Raw genomic sequence first — 17385 nt, forward strand, 5'->3', positions numbered from 1 at the left:
CTACATGGACTCCCCATCTCCTGATGCATTCAATTCAAAATCTTTACCCTCATCAATAAATCTCTCCACAGCTTTTCCCCATCTCTGTAATGTCCCCGAGCCCGATTCCCTTCTGAATGCTCCATTCCTTCTTGACTCCAGCTTGCTGTGCACTCCTTCCTCTCTTCCTGACCATTGGTGGTGGCACATCAGTCACCTCAGTCCTACATTTTGGAGCTTGCTCCTGAACCCCTGCACTTAAAGCCTCCTCAAAATCTATCAATTCTAATTAGCTTTCACAGTCACCCCTCCTACTCTCCTTCCTGGCTCAGCCTCAGTGCCTATTTGTGAAGCATGGAGAGATGTTTTTTGCATTAAAAACACTAAATAAATGCAAGTGGTTGTCATTTTGGCTGCCTGCAAATTGTGCCTCTATTAAACAAGCATAGAAAGCAAATGCTCCATTTGAACACTGAGAACTGTTTATTGAAATCAATGTCAAACAAGTCTGTAATTCTTTTTCTTCAGATCAATGGAATGTCATTACAAATCTTCGGAATGAACCCTTTATGGAAGCAAACCATGGCAAAATTCCAACTGTAATCTGAAATAAATTTTTCTTTTTAAAAAAAAAAGGAGCCATCTCAGTGACTAATAATATACAAAAGAATTTAAACAATCCTACAGTCAAACACATAGAATACAGTCAAAGGCTAGATTATTACAAGCACTCCAATTAGTGAGGAAAGGGGCGATCTCCATGTACATTCAGTAAAGCTGCAAGTTTTCACACTCTGTGCAATTACATGAGGAAATGACAAAGTTGCATCTCTCAAAACTCTGAACAGCAACACCAGCTTGTCTTGACAATACCCCACAAGTGGTCCGATAAGGGAAGTTAGCGTTAGTGTGTTCCGTCAGCCTTCTGAATCCCCAAATCCTGCTTTTGTTTTCAAAGCAATTAGTTGTTCTCCAAAAGAAAACCTGCTCAGTTATAACAAGCACTTGCTAAACTGTACAAACTTCATATTTTAAATAAATGGGAAATACAAAAAAAAGTTTTCGTCGATTGCTGTGCAACTTCATCCTATTGTATACAGTATTTGCAAGAAACACTTCACTGCTTGATAATGAACCATATTAATTTCCAATTAGTCGTTTCATGGCGATACAAAAATATACTGCAACATCGTCTACCTATAAATAAAATTACAACAAATATAGCTGTGAAACAATACAGAACTTTCAAGTAATAAAAAAAATCTTAGACACTTCGTGTGAAGCCAGGTAAAAAGAGTGACTGTTTAGTACCAGTGATAATTCTTGCGAATTAACACCCTTCTTGTTGGATTTTAATGCGTTTTCTCTCGCAATACAACTTAGGTGTTTTCTGCACTTTTGCAAGTTTTACTGATGCTTAAAAGAAAACCTCCTGCGATCTCGGGCACTAATCCAAATGCATAAAACTGAGGGCCTATTTATACTGCAACGTCAGCGCTACTGAATACTTACATTGGAACTGCTGTCTGAGTGCAGAGTCGGACCCTGACTCTGGAGGGCAACAGTGTGGAGTTCCCTCCAAGTGAGACCGTGACCACACGACACCCCCCCCCCCCCCCCAAACGAGGAATTACCACGCACTCCTCTCAAAACATTGAAAAGCTAAACAGCCGGGAGAGGGCCCTCGCAGACAGCGAGTGTAACCGGGGTACGACTCTTTGGGGATGGAGACGGGAGCTGGCGATCTCACATCTCAAGTCACACTGCAACTGGAGCCCGCAAGTGGCCTCTGAGGTTTCTGCCCGAGGCCTCGACAACAGCACGTCCAGGCTGCACAACCAGAGAAACAGACTATGGACTTAACATAACTTCACAACTCTTACAAAGACCAAAACGATGCAATCATAAGGAAGAAGTCTGAATTGTAATTCAAAACCAGTCGATATACTTATAAATCACAAAGTGCTTCATTTTACAGGGATTTTTTTGTCTATTCCCCTCTCCCCTCAGTTCCGAATTTCCAAATTGAGTTCTGAAAGCTGACACGTGAGGTTCTTGGTGAATCTCAATGATCAGATCACGATTTGAACATAAAAACAAGAATTGACGAGGCATTATCGTCCTGCAAGATCGCTTCAGAGAACCGTACACATTCATCATTCTGACTGCCTCCACCAACGTTAAAGTGCGCAAATAAAACCCAAAAATCCGACACCCACTGCAAACCCTGCACTCTTGCACGGACTTCCAACGCAAGCCTGTTATCCGAGATTGTTACTGTGCTATCTCACACCTCAACGTGACGAATACGCCCCTTTCATCGAATATCAACCAGCCCTGTTCGCCAATGGCACAACTCGCTTCTCTTGTAAATGTGAGATTCAGGGGCATGGTTTAACCCCAGAACTGCACCCAGTCAACAGCAAAGCAAAAAACAGCACAACCACTTCCATTGATCACTTCCAGAACTGCTCTTGCTCGATCAACCCCTCAACAACCCAATTTACCAGCCCAATCTCGCAGTACCTCCTGCGAATGTGCAATCCCGCGCAGAATCAGACAAGATGCGAGAGTCCTCCCTGTTTTGTTTCTCACAATCCCCTCTCCTCCACCCCAATGTGACTAGAACCAATGTCCTTTCGTACAATGTCAGGAGACTCGCGAATATTGTACTTAAAACTAATTCCAAATAATGCAGTGCTCCCATTTCTAACAAGAACTGGATTTCTAAACTGCCCCCTTTGCTTTGTGGTTTTCATGATGAATGGTTATTTTACCTGATTTCTAGGCTTTCAATGCTTTGTAAATTGTTCAAAATCTGATGACTAAAAGAGAGGTCATTAATTCTATCTATATATAAAAATCTCATGGCCAATCACACATTCATAATTAGAGCAAATCTGCCTCATCAACAAGTTTTGTGGGAGAAGGGGAAAGGGGAGCATGGGCCAGGGTACACGGACAATAATGGACAAACTTCCAGACATCACAGAATTACACAGAATGTACAGCACAGAAACAGGCCATTCGGCCCAACTGGTCTATGCCGGTGTTTATGCTCCACATGAGCCTCCTCCCTCCCTACTTCATCTAACTCTATCAGTATATCCTTCTATTCCTTTCACCCTCATGTGCTTATCTAGCTTCCCCTAAAATGCATCTATGCCAGTTGCCTCAACTACTCCTTGTGGTAGCGAGTTCCACATTCTAACCACACTCTGAGTTAAAAAGTTTCTCCTGAATTCTCCACTGGATTTACCAGTGGCTACATTATATAGAATTCTCTGTATAGAATGGATCAGTTTATAGGTTTTTGCTATTTACACAAGTATTATTAAACAGTAAAACAGCATGTCAATAAAACACTCCCCCCACCAACAAACTCGTACCCTGCGTTTTAACCTAGTTGAACTGCAAGGCGCTCCTTTCCATTAGGTGATGCAATGCAACTAAAGCAAAACTAGCAGGTTGGGGAGGGATGGTGATAGGAATCAACGCACACAGGCAAAACTCAAATCATAAACAAATACTCTAAATAACAAAACATGGCTTAAAATACCCTGCTAAGGTGCAATTATCCATTAATATTTTCTAATGTTCAGTGAGCGATAAATGTTCACAATGGTGTTTGGAGCACAGAACTCATGCCTTCCAACCAGAGGAACTTTTTAAAACCAGCACGAAGGCAGCCAAGTGCTGAAAACATGAAGTGTCGTCGCATTTTCTGGCCATTAAGAGGCTGCTTTTTGGGCCTATGGTTATCAAAAACTATTTGGTTTGTTAGAAATAAGTGCATGTATATTTGAAATCAAAGTGGGCGATCACTCAGAAACGACAGAGAGTTGGAAGGTCCACGAGCTCGCCCATCCTGAGAACAATTAGCCTTGGCCTTACTTGCATGCTTTGCTTTATCCTATCATCTGATTTGGAGGAAGATGACCCGTTTACACGTGGCAGCCATGATTGAGGTTTGGGCAAGAGACAATGCGATTTCCTATCTATTCATTGAGTGCATTAACTTCCTATCTGGCTTGCTCCCGAAATTATCACTCTGTTAATACTGTCTGTTCAAAGGTTCCTCATCCTTTCACTGTAAATGCATTCCATAAGCCATTTGTAATCTTTTGCAAGATTTTTTCAATATATTTTCATTTATTAAGGACAACACATGTTATAAAACATCTCTCTGATTTTGCCAGCACATCTGATGATGGTACTCGCCATTCACAATTAAAAGAGTAAACTTCAACATTCTTGGAAATCCCCTCCCCTTCACTGTGCTGGGTTACAAGTTGAAGTTTTCATACTATAGGACATGATGGGAGACAGTAGCATCCGAGTTTTTGCATGGAAATTTTTTACATCTTATTTGACAGATAAAACCAGACGAGTCAACAACAGTCAAAAAATACCAAAGAAAAGAGAAAGTTAGTGTCACATGACGTACAATCCAACCATTTAGTCACAGATGGCAGCACACCTTCAACTTAATGCACTGGAGTTTTTTTTTAAAAAAGGGTGAGGGAAAGGAACAACTTAACCGATCTACCACCGGGTCATTTGCCCATGCCAAAGTGTTGAAGCTCAGGTTTCGAATGACTCTTTATGGAAAGCAAGTTCAATTAGGAATCTTTAGCCCATCCTTCTCTATCTGTGAAATATACTTCATCTCACACTTCTTGTTGAACAGACTGGCGAGCAGAGCAGGCAGGGTGGGTGGGGGAAGGAAAGATGGGTTATTTTGATGACATGCTTTTCCCACCCCGATTTGTGGCTTATTTCTGGCTGCAAGTCGTTGACCCCCCCTGCCCCCAACCCCGGCTCCCCCCCATCTCTGTGCACCGCCCATTAAAGCTTGCCTGACACGAGAGACTATACATCATGCTGCTTTAAAAAAGTGCTGCTCAGACGGGCACGGACTATTGTTGGAAAAGCCCTTTCAAACAAAAAAAATGTGTGCATATGGGTTTTAAACAATTTATAAAACTAATTAAAAAAAACGAGCTCTAACTGGAAAAAAAATAAACAATTGCCTTCCAGGCAGACAAACCGAGTTCTCTTGCTGGAATGGTGGCACATTGCACGACCGCATCAACTGTGTAGTGTATTCAACTTTACAATTGCACAACAAAATGAAGGTCTAAACAGAGGTACACACAAAGACATTATAATTCCTAGTTCAATGCTCCGAGCCAGTTGCTGGCGGGAGAGATGGATCAGGTGGTCCAATTATTTAACAAAACTGCTATGTGGTCAAAACAAAAACATAAGAAGCTGGAAACACTCAGCAGGTGTGGCAGCATCTGTAGAAACACAGGAATCAGTTGACCTTTCAGGCCTTTAGCCGTTCCTTAGGACTGCTGTGTAGTAGACATCGGGGCTATGGTGACACAAACATCAATTTTTACACGTCTGAAGGCATCTATCCAGGTTTACCGTGGACTGCCTACAAGGCCACCCTAGACCACAGTCAGTTGCAGCTGTGTTTCCTTCAGGTCACTCCGCCCATACTGAGTTATACTCATACTCGCTGGCTTCCCATTGGCACCAAATCTACCACATGCCACTCTCCTCACAGAGTTATTTGGTTCTTCACCAACTCTACTTCCAGTGCTTGGTAGGAGAATGGGGAAGGGGAGGACACATGTACTGCAGTCCTTGTGGATACGGCTGTATGATGGATCATTTTGGCTCTTGACGAAAACGTCAAGAGGTCTGGGGCACAGGTGGTGGGTGATTTATCAAACATGGCAAAGTAGGGGCAGCGGATGTATGATACCCATCGCTACCCACAGAAACCGCTTAGCGCAACAACCCAGTGAGGGTAACTAGACATTTTCATACGTTCCTTCCGTGGGCCTGATTTAAAAAGAAACTTCTGTGAGGCTTTCAGCTGTTCTTCCACTGGGTACTGCCCCAGACTCAGTGGAAGAGAGAGAGCCCACACAAGACTAAATAAAAAAATGTCATTCAAACTGAAAATCTGTGCTGAAAAGCACGAAAAGATAGTGGAAGATGAAATGAAGAGTTTATAAATCTGAGAGGATTCTAAAATTAGCTCAATGGACCAAATGCAGCGCAAGCAGCAAAACTGGTTCGAGGAAAAGGAATCGGGTGCGGGAAGGAGAGAAAACCATTTCAATAACCAGCTATTCACATTTCCTTCCCGCAAATTGTTTGTGGGCTGAATCCATAGAATGGAAATCTCCCACCGTTAGTAATGAAAACCTTACTCAAACCGAGACAGAGAGACACCACCATCCAATGCAAAATCTCAACAGGGTGAAATTGTCCATCCATCAGAGTTGACCGGATGCACATTTTACGGGGTTGGTAGGTCCCACTGCATCTTGGAGTTGGAGACAGCACCATACGTAAATTGGAAACTGACTGGAAATGAATGCAAGAGGCAGACACGATACCAGGCCTTTTTGGGGAGGAAACCCGCAAGTGCAGATCTGCTTGGAACCAGAGAAAGACCCCCTTCCTCATCAATCCCCAGTCAGCTGCCACTTTTATCGAATATCCACACAGATGTCTCACTGCTCCCCCCGATCCCTCAGTGTGGGCTTTATGCAGGCACAAAGAGAAGAGCTGGGAGATGGAAATCAAATGTCCTTGACTAAGAGATGCCTTGGTAAAACATTGTCAAAACTGTCCTGTTGGTTCACTATCCCGGACACATCTCTGTCAATAAGCAGTTACTCCATAGGAGTTGTTGTGCCTGTCTTTTTTTTGGTACTGGTTTTAGAAGGGGATGACACAGCTGGCAGTCAGCGGAGGAAGTCAACCAAGGTAAACAGTACCCAATAGTCACAGCTCAGCAACAAGTCATGAGCCAGTGGAAGACGATTCAAAGGGGGGAAAAAAAAAGTTTAAATCCAGTCCAAGCAACTGATGAAACTTGGCAGTTTTACTGAGAGCCATTTTTTGAACTGATACCCTGAATTTGCAACACAGACATGTGATGGATGAGTTTTTTTTTGCCATTAAATACAATGTGTGAATAATGCTGAAAAACAAAAACACAAGTTTATTCTAACGAAGTTCTAGTCTCAGAACGTGAAAGGTATAAGGTTATTTTAAATATACAGACATATTTAAATGTTTATTATATACAGGAGTACTTTATCATAGAATCATAGATTCATAGAGAAGGTGAAGGGGAGATTTAATAGAGAGGTTTTGATAGAGTAAATAAGGAGAAACTGTTTCCGCTCGCGGAAGGGTTGGTAACCAGAGGACACAGATTTAAGGTAATTAGCAAAAGAACCAGAGGTGAGATGAGGAGACATTTTTTTTAAAAAACGCAGCGAGTTGTTGTGATCTGGAATGCACTGCCTGAAAGGGTGATGGAAGCAGATTCAATAGTAACTTTCAAAAGGAAATTGGATAAATAGTTGAAGGGGAAAAAATTGCAAGGCTATGGGGGAAGAGCAGGGGAGTGGGACGAATTTCAAGGAGCCAACGCATGTACGATGGGCCGAATGGCCTCCTTCTGTGCTATATGATTCTATAATTCTAGGCGTACTTTCACTCAGTCAGAGCATTTTATTTCTCCATAAAACACTCTTCCTGTTAAGAGCAAAGATGACACTTTAAGTTTCAGTTTTTAAAAAAAACATGATTTTTTCTATCATAATTTTGCTTTTTACATATAAATGTATAAAAATAATAAAATCACGTCGTCAAACTGTAGCCATAATGGTAGTGCTGATAACAGAAAATATGAACTCCAAAAGGCAAAACTCGAATTAGAATGCTCACTTATACATGTGGAGAAAATACGACTGTAAATATTACTAATAAGAATTAGAAGTAAAATCTGGAGTTGTGTTCCACACTTGGATATCGGGTGACATCCGAAGCCAGAAGGACAAAGCTGGGGCTGTTTGCATTACGGTACAAACACTACACTACCAGCTACTGTTAGACTTCATACCTGCATACCGTTCCGGGATTGAAACCCCTTCATAGTCTCTTCCTGGCCCTGTCAAATGTAGAGGCTCGTGATCTGTTCATCTGGCAGTTTATGATTGCTTCTAACCTGGGTTTTAATTTCCCGATCTCAATATTAACAGATCCTGGTCCACTGCAAGATGCTTCAAGATTAACAAAGTGTCATACACAATCCACTTTCCATCTTAGAATGGGGGGGGGCAGTAGGGAAGTCACATTTCCCATCTTGACCGCCGAGTGAACCAAATGGAATTCCCACATTATCCATTCTCTTCTTTTCTCCCTCCTCACCGTGATTAATTTTAATTAAAACAAGCTACATAGCATTATCCTTGGATTTTGGTTTTAGTGGACACGGGGCAAGTTTCCCTTCTGACCTCAAAAATCGGACACAAATACCACAATACACTAAATTTAGAAAAACACAGAAAAATGAGCACTATTTCCTGTTGTGACAATAATTCTTAATGGGCAATTACTAAGGTTTGTCACTTTTAAGGTGTCCAAAATTAAAACAAAAAAAAAAATCAAAACAATCTTTTGGTCATCTTTACTTACTACCTCGAAATCTCCGAGTTTTCCACTCTGCATGATTTACAATCCCCAGAGCCCTTTATAGCAGAACACTAAAGGTCGCCCTGATAAGTATTCCAGTCCATTACTTCTCAATTTGGAAGCATTCACTCCGTGGTTTCCTCGCCGGTGTCTTCAGCTGCCGAATTGTTCTGAAGACTGACAGAGGAAGATGAGTCGAATTCCGCCGGGCAGTTTGGGTCGTGCTCAGAGCAGCAGAGGCGGCCGTCCAGCGCTGAAGCGGTCAAGGCTCCCTTCTGGTGCTCCTTGCAGTAGGAGTTCGGGCAGAAGTCGCAGAAGGAGGTGGAGGCTTTTCCGCATTCGTCGCAGTGGTGCCAAGGGCATTCCCATTTCCCTGGGGATTGGAGGGAAATTGAGATTGGGGGGGGGGGGGAGAAAAGAAACACAATCACTTATTTAAATAAAATGCATTGGACACTTTCCCCACCTTATAACCCACTAAGTTCTTCCAACGAATGACTCCTCCCTGTGATCCTCCACATATTTATCCCAAGGCACCGGGCTCATCCCTATGATCTTCGACACAAGCTTCAGGTAACAGCTGTGCCACTGCCTTCTCAGCTGAAGATCACGTGGAGCACAGGTGGATCCAGGAAATGGGATATTACCAAAGATTCAGCTGGTGTGATATTTTTGCATTATGAAAAACACCCAGGGTTTCTTTTTTTACCTTCCAAACCTGGCTTATGTCTGGAGAGAAACTGTTCAGTTCTAAGCCACTTGGTTACAGGGTTGGCACTTGTGTTGAAAGCAGAGAGAGAATTTTGAGATTTTCAATTAAGCATATCGGCACAACACTGAAGAGATTTTTCCTACAGTGTATCAATAAGCTCAGTGAAAACACTGGGAGTGGAAAAGACGACGTTTAAAGAGGTTTGGTTCCCACCCCCTGCACGCACGACAATATATTCCTCTCTTCCTAAAGTCTCCACGCACCATACAGCCTCCTTCAACCAGAAGAGCTGCAGGCTCCAGCTGTAGTTTCAGATTCACGATTGTGTAAATTGTTTCCTTCCCCACTTAACACTCACCCCATTCACCAATCAAGGAGACAACTGATCTGTCCTTTGGCCACAAGATGATGTATAAAGCAGTCAGTGTTGACTGCTCCTTCGCTTTTCCATTACTCTCTCCTGGGAAAGCAGTTTAGTGACTTCCCCCAAACCCCCATCCCCAAGTTGCCCTGATTGGGAAATCATGAGTTCAAGCACCAGTGCCTTCAAAAAGAGCAGGCATCACAATAGTAACAAACGTCTGAACAAAGACCGGGTCGTGAAAATCGCAATGATAGTGCTTCATCACAATTTTCAAGATCCAGTCTCTGTTCAGATCCACTTACGAATCGCACCCAAAACACACAGACTGCAGCTGCACAGAACCGATGAATATATGTACTGTGATTGGCTTTCAGGATGTTTGAATGAAGAAATGATTCTCAGGAAAGTAGCAGTTCCATTATTGTAACAAGTAAAAATTGTACGAAAACATGGAGAATTTGCAGTCAGCTGTCTCTTCTTCAATCACTTAATAAACAGAAATGTGAAGTATAGAAGAATAAATTTACAACAGATGGCAGTCGGAATTTCCTCACACAAAGGGTGATAAATGTCCAGAATAATCCACCAGGTGGGGTAGTCGAGCCACAGACTTGAGACAGTCAGAAGACGGTTTGATGTCAGGATGGGAGAGCCAGGGACACATCAACCACCATCACAACAACATGCCTTTAAATCATGCTTTTAAAATACACAACATTTTAACGAACACTAACCCCAAAGACGAGGATTGAGGATAAAACGACACAGTTAATACTGCCTCAAGAGTCACTGTAATGAATGTTTTTAAAAACACTGCGATGAGACGTGCTGAGAATCCATTTCTGAGATGCATGCAGTCTATGTACTGTGTATGATTGGTGCTTACCAAATGGTGGTTTGGTCAAGTTAAGGCATGAGAGGTGGTATGCTTTGGGGCAATCCTTCTTGTCACACATCACCAGCTCGCCTCCGTCACAGCAACGGTAGCAATAGTCCTCATGCATTTTTCTGACGTCTATTTTATTTTTACGTTTCTTCATCTTCTTCTTCGCATTTTTTGCCTTTTCCTCATTTGCTGTCGCAGCAGCAGTCTGGCAAATCCAAGAAGCAAAAATCAGCATTTTAGTTTCGTAAAAACTCTTCAGCAAATTAACAATTTTTTTTAACAATGCATCACCAATTTATGCAAATAACATGCTTGCTTTTCCAGTTTCACTTCTTTTCAATGAACGCTTCGCAGTTGCTCGTTTGACTGATTAAACTTTTCCCCTCTCTTTCCACCGAGAAAGGCTTGCCCACCTCTCCAATATATCAGTTGGTTACAGAGCACGAAGTCCCAGGTTTGGTTCCCAGTTTGCGTTGACATTAGATGATCTTGGCCAAGGTTTGAGGGGGGGGGGGGGGGCAGTAGAAATGCTGCAGTTGTTCTGTGCCCCTAGGTTAGGGAGGAGACACCTGCCAGTGTTCAAGCGCCTGAATGCTATTTTGTGACCCTCTGCTGGTAAATGTGTCAGCATGGACAAGCACAAGATTAGGCTCAGCTGTGATGTCCTTTGAAGCGAAATAGTCTGCTGACTCTCTGTATAGGCTTAGCACATGATGAATGGAGCCTTGAGTGAGGTACCAGTCACCCACAGAACTGCATCCCAGCAATAAATCAATATCTTCAGGAGAAGAAAGTTGGTTTGAAGAGGAGGAAGAAGGAGGGTCAAATCAAAGAAATTACCAAGACACAGATCAACAATGGAATATAACCGGGGCAGTTTAACAACACTAAATTATGTCACAGTGCACACAGGTCAAGCAATTCCAGCTTCTGCTCCAAGTCTTAAAAGCAAAACTCGACTGATGGGATAAAACAGTAGCTTCCGATTCTGAGCAAAAAAAAAAGCAACATGTAGATGCTTCAGGCAATATTTAATATGCTGTAAACTCAGCTCAAAATAAATGTTGGTCAGCGTGTTCAGGAATGGAGCACACTCCTCTTAAACATGTAAGCCTCAAAAATGAATGGAATTGAACAGCCAAATGTATCCACTGCATTGTTTTGGTTAGCTTCGCCTACTGACAACCATTGGGTTGTCCTGGGATTGAGGGTGGAGAGAAAGAGAAATACACCAGGGTTTCTGATCTTGAAAGAAAATCGTGGAATTCCCACTGGATCGCGTGCATGTGTGGATGTTGGGTGCATGAAGGATTGGGGTTAGCTGTGATGCCCCCATGGTAAAATAGCCCACTGATACTGTCCAGTTTCACTCATGGAGAACGGCTGCTTGGACAAGGTTGCAGAGGTCAAATAACACTCAAGGAACCAGATCCCAATATGGATAAGTATCTTTGGGAGAGGAGGCAAGAGAACTGTCAGGGGTGTAGTTGACCACAGCTGGGAATTGTGTGGTCTGCCCCTGTCCTTGCTCTGGCTCTACTGCTGTTCCTTTCAGAAGAACAGCAGAGAAGAAGTTGCTGAAATGAGGAAACTTAAACACAAATATAAATCGGAAGCTCCATGTTGTTGCACGTCAGAAAGCGAGCTTGAAATGTGGGTGCATTCTAGCAAAGAGGAAGTCTTCAGCAGAGAAAAGAAATAACTTTCCTCATTTGTTCAAGTTCCACATAAAAATTAACCCCTGAGTTGGAAGTCTCTGAGACTTAATGTTGAGGGTCGGTAATTGATGGCAAAGTTTCTTGCCACCAATTTGCTGTGTGCAAATTGGCTGCCATGTTTACCTACATAACAACAGGACTACATTTTAAAAAGTAATGCACTGGCTGTGAAGCCCTTTGGGATGTTCTTAGTTTGTGATAGGCGAGTCCTTTCTTCCTCAGCAGTCTAGTGGATTTGAAAGCATTCTGCTCAGACATGCTAAATCCCCTATCATCTGTCCCTTCCTTCTCCAGCGGGTACCAAAGCTTCTTTACTGAAATAAACCCCACATTTTACAAAAGGAAGCCTGGACCAGACCTCATGACGCTCACCTTTGGACGCACACCCAGATACCCACTGCAGTTGGGAGCTCCACACTTACACACCGTCTTTCCATTGCCCAAACAATCCAAATTATAATTGAAGGTTAGTTCAGATCCTAAAGGTAAAACAAGTGGGCATTATTTTGCAAGTAGTTGCAAGCAGTTTGCATCAAACCGTAAAGCCAAGCTTGTACTGTTGATGGTATCTGAACCCGGAGATATATTAATGCCCTGAAATACACCCTTATCTCCATCATTTTTTGTACCCAAACACAGCAGAAGTATTTTAGTAACAATCAAAAGCAGAGGGAAAAAATAACATTCCATGGAGTGAAAGCAGTTTGCTACAGGCTCCTGCAACTGCACTGCATGATGCTTATTACAATGCCTCTGAGTTTAATATCACAGAATGTCACTGGGGAATAACACAGCTCATAAACATTAACTATTAGCTGCCGGTGTTTAAGTACATAATTTTTATATCTACCGAACCAGAAAACAAATTGGTTAATTGAAAGGAAGCAAAGTCACTGGGGCACTGATATGCTGAGTAACAAACACAAATAATACTGTTCCTGTTTCTTGCAATAGTTATTTCTTGTGGTATAATAATGGAAAGGGAAAAAAGAGAGTTCAGTGAAGTGACTGATCACCTGGAATGATATGAAGTTCATTCACTCATTTCCAGACTGTGATTCAAGGTATTAAAATATGTATTCAGAGTGCATGAATGGATTTCCGAATCAACATCGAAGCTAATGTCAATGAAGCAAAGCAACTGCCTGTCGTCCACTTCTAATGAAGCGCCCCCCTCATCCACTCTCACCTGCTCGTACGTCACAAAGTGCGAAGAGTCCAACGCGTGTGTCACCGTTCACAGTCCATTTCTGCGTCTCGCAGTTTGGATTGCAACTATGGTTCATGAAGCGGGAGAAATTGCCTTTGGGCCCAGCATCAATGATGCGATCCTAGAAACACAAAATGAACATTTTGTTGCAGCTTCACTCTTTGACTGATGAGAATCTTCTTGATCCCTGAAGCCTTTTCTCTTTAAGGCCGACAGAAAAACCCATCATGGTGCAAGTACCCAGTTCACGTGTGAATATTTTTTCTCAAACTGAGTTATGTAGCGGCTAACCAATACCTTGGAGAATCAGCAAGGCGCTCAGCACGAACTCAAAGTACAACGCTTGGAGTTTACAAGGGCCATCTGAGCAACAAAATAAATATTTGGCCTTGTTCTAACTTGAGGCTGTACTTCATTTTAGACAACGGATTCTATGGAGTTTGTGCAAAACAATTTTATTCAATTCAGGGCTTTATTTTGTTTGCTGGGTCGTCACGAGACACCAAGGGACAAGGTGCTGTATAAAGTTGATGTATCATAATGTCTACAAAGACTGCAATCTCATTGCCACCTTGAAATATTTTTAGCAATCAATAGTGATTGCTGTGAAGTGAAGCGGTCATTACACACTGAAGTATTATCAAGTAGCAGTGTGTGTCCGGCACCAAGCTGGTCCAATTAAAAGGCATCACACTGCATAATTACACTTCAATTCTTTATCAGAGGACGGCCATGAGGAGCAGCTTTATATTGATAGCATCGCTTGTTACTTTTCAATAGCATCAGCTGACACCCAGGCATCAGCATGGAACTCTGAACAAAGAAACCACGAGAGAAGTGGACCACCACAGACCCGCAACTTCTCGAGGCCGTCGAGGCCGAAATACTCTTTCTCCAGATTTGAGTGCAAACAGCCTCCAAACCGTTGAAGAGAAAGCAACTTTACAGTCTCCAAGCTATTTTTGCTGTTCTGGAGTGCTTTTGTGCACTCGCCACTGATTTTTATGCCAGTCATTATTCACCAAGCCAGAAGGTCAGCAGATAAGTTGTGCCAGGATCTTCACCAATATCATTCCAGCTGACTGCAAGAGAGGTGCACAATATCTAGGCTGACACTCCCAGTGCAGTACTGAGGGAGTGCTGCACTGTCGGGGTTGCCGTCTTTCGGATTAAACTGTCTTAGGTGAATGTAAAAGATCCTATGGCAATATTTGAAGAAGAACAAAGGAATTCTCCCCGAGGTCCTGGACAATATTTATCCCTCAACCAACACTAAAACAGATTATCTGGTCATTATCACATTGCTGTTTGTGGGACTTTGCTGTGGGAAAATTGGCTGCCATGTTTCCTACATTACAACAGTGACTGCACTTCAAAAAGTACTTAATTGGCTGTAAAGCTCTTTGGGACATCCTGAGGTCATGAAAGGCGCTATACAAATGCAAGTTCTTTCTTTTCTTTCTTCTTTTGCACAACAAACTGCCACACAGACTCCCTATTCAGTATGCACTCCCTCCTGGGAAGCACCAAGTTTCTATTTGATGCCTCTCACTGACAATACATTCAGTGACATGGGACCTCAGAATGAGTGCAAATTGCCATCTTTACCACTCAATGGTGCACTGTGTTGGAGCCCCCAGTGCCAGCCCAAGACTTGAATTGTGCTTTTCCAATCCAGCCTTCATTTGGACACAAAAGTAATAGTTTCACTCAGTGTAAAGTAAAAAATGCCTTACCTTGGTTAAGGTCAACAAATAGAAATTGGTAATGTTGGTTTCATGAGCATGTTTTATGCGGTTTCTGCATTCTTCTTCATCAATTAACTCACCGACATACTCAGTCACGAATTGACCCTGCACGTAAGAATGGCAGATGAGTCTCTGGAGAACATGTGACAGTGCCCTGAACAGCAGTCTCCCTCCCACCCCCACAATGCATTTGCTTGAACATCTGCCTAATGTTCAGCAGGTTAGACTAGAATGCATCTCTATTCACCTACGGATGGCACAGTTTACATGGGGTATACGCCACTCTAATGACACAGCCACTTCTTGGCAAGACAAATGGAGGAAAGCGTGCAGAGAAATCACCTTTTTAATGTCTACCATAGTGCGGAGACCCCAACCACGTGCTTCTGTTCTCACAATCTCCGTCTCTGGGTAGAGTCGCTTGGTGAAGCACTGGTTCTGGCAGCTGTCTCCAGCTGGACAGACGGTGGGATGGCACTCGTACATCAGAATCCGGTTGAGACATTCAGAGTCCAGTCCACAAGGGCTTTCGTCAGTAGGTTTACAGTTGCACCGTGGGATTTCTGACAAGTCAGCAAGGTGGATCTGTACTTTCCCAACTGGTTTGTTTGTCTGTTGTAGAAAGAAAAGTCAAAGTGCTACATTTTATTTGTTCAGATACTTCGTCATTTAGCAAAGATTGCTTGAATTTGAACAACTTGTACAAGTTCACTTGTACACAACAGCCTATTTACCACTGAAATACACTAACTATAAAACGAGGAGTAAAAGTGGAAACTTGCTCTACTCGTACAATATGCCAATCTGAAAATGACAAACACCAAGAGGAGTCTGAAATGTAGATTTTTTAAAAATAGCCAATGTAGTCCTCAGCCATGCCAACCAGGTCTTTGGCTTGACTGCCAGTCTGTGCCGACTTAGCTGATCTCAACTGGGGAACTACTTCTGGCCTCAGTGCTTCCCTGAGCGAGGCTGGGAGGGGAAACTTAATTAGCCAGGGTTCCTGCTCCTGATCACTGCTGAAAGCCAATAAGTGACACTATGGCAGAATCGGGATGGTCTGCAATTGCGCCCCCCTCTCCCCCACCACAATCAGTGCTCAGAAAGTCTGCTGGATTATAAATACATGTCAGCAATGTTCGTGGGTGAGCACTTCATGTGTTGGCACAACATTCCTCTGTCTACTATTTTAACAGAAACATTCACCATTTAAGATAAACAGGAGTGTCTTCACCAAAATAGCAGAGAGAGGAATGACAATCGAATGCAATCTTCCCCCAGTAACATCAAGGTTCATTCCTAGGCTACTGGCTAGGCTCACGTGAAAAATGGCGAATCAGGTGGAGTCTTGGGGCTGTCAGCACCTTGAGGAACTGTACCCCAATTGGGAGTTAGCACACTGAGGATAGAGGGGCTAAATAAATTACAGAGAAACACTGTGGCATGCTACTGAGAGGCATTAAAATGAAATGCCCATTTATTTTCACTGAGCAAATTCAGATTTTAAATCAATTTCTCAGTCAGTGGACCTTTTAATAACAAATGCTGTCAAATCATGAGTATCAAATGTGATTTTTTTTTCCAATATGAAAAGTTAAAGCAAAGTGCAGGAGACAATTCCTGTTTCATTTCTACATTCATCTGAATGGGCTGCCTATTACTAAACAGAAATAAAAAGTGAAAAATGATTTAAAACAATTAGTTCAGAAAAACTGTGGAAACAATCTCAAGTGCTGCAAGTCAGTTTGACTTTCCACTGTTTCTGCATTCGCCACAACTTTTGACAGGACTTACTTTAATGAATCTATATGCTGGTGGCTTTCTTTCGTTGCGTTCATTTTCAAGTGCTTCCTTACTCTCTTTCAGTGCTTTTAGCTCTTTGAATCGTTTAGCGGCTTCTTCCAGCGCTAAGAGTGGCAGAAAGTAACATTTTTATTTGGGACCAGGTTCCCCAACCCATTCTATACAGTAGCTACCACAGAACTTAAGGAATTACTGCTACAGAGCTGCTGGCGAACATCCGACTGCTGTTATTGGCACAGAACTAGATAACGCAAGTAATGATTCAATTCCCAGGAGACCAACTACCATGCAACAAGCATCAGAACTCTCAGCTAGGAAACCCAAGTAAGATTCCAAGTATTGAACGACCATGCACGTGGGCCCCTCATCCCGAACCCAAACAGATTTCAACAGCATTCTTTAGGCAAAGAGATAAAAAACATTCTAGGGAGGGATCTCCTTCCCGCACCAC

At 42.6% G+C, this 17385-nt stretch overlaps 1 protein-coding gene across 4 annotated transcripts in view; it reads right to left on the reverse strand.

Annotated features, from left to right (window-relative positions):
• Positions 1-6992: 6992 nt before the first annotated feature.
• Positions 6993-17385, reverse strand: part of nsd3 (nuclear receptor binding SET domain protein 3) — a 73435-nt gene continuing 63042 nt past the window's right edge. For all 4 annotated transcript variants that reach the window (XM_068001181.1, XM_068001182.1, XM_068001179.1 and 1 more), the window contains 7 exons: positions 16926-17038; positions 15474-15743; positions 15120-15236; positions 13363-13504; positions 12546-12652; positions 10456-10660; positions 6993-8866 (listed from right to left, as the gene is read on the reverse strand). In XM_068001181.1, coding sequence (XP_067857282.1) covers positions 8619-8866; positions 10456-10660; positions 12546-12652; positions 13363-13504; positions 15120-15236; positions 15474-15743; positions 16926-17038 — 1202 coding nt within the window. In that variant the 3' untranslated portion in view covers positions 6993-8618. The remainder of the gene's footprint in view (positions 8867-10455; positions 10661-12545; positions 12653-13362; positions 13505-15119; positions 15237-15473; positions 15744-16925; positions 17039-17385) is intronic.

This window comes from Heptranchias perlo, chromosome 20, assembly GCF_035084215.1.
Source record: "Heptranchias perlo isolate sHepPer1 chromosome 20, sHepPer1.hap1, whole genome shotgun sequence".
Classification (NCBI taxonomy): Eukaryota; Metazoa; Chordata; class Chondrichthyes; order Hexanchiformes; family Hexanchidae; genus Heptranchias; species Heptranchias perlo.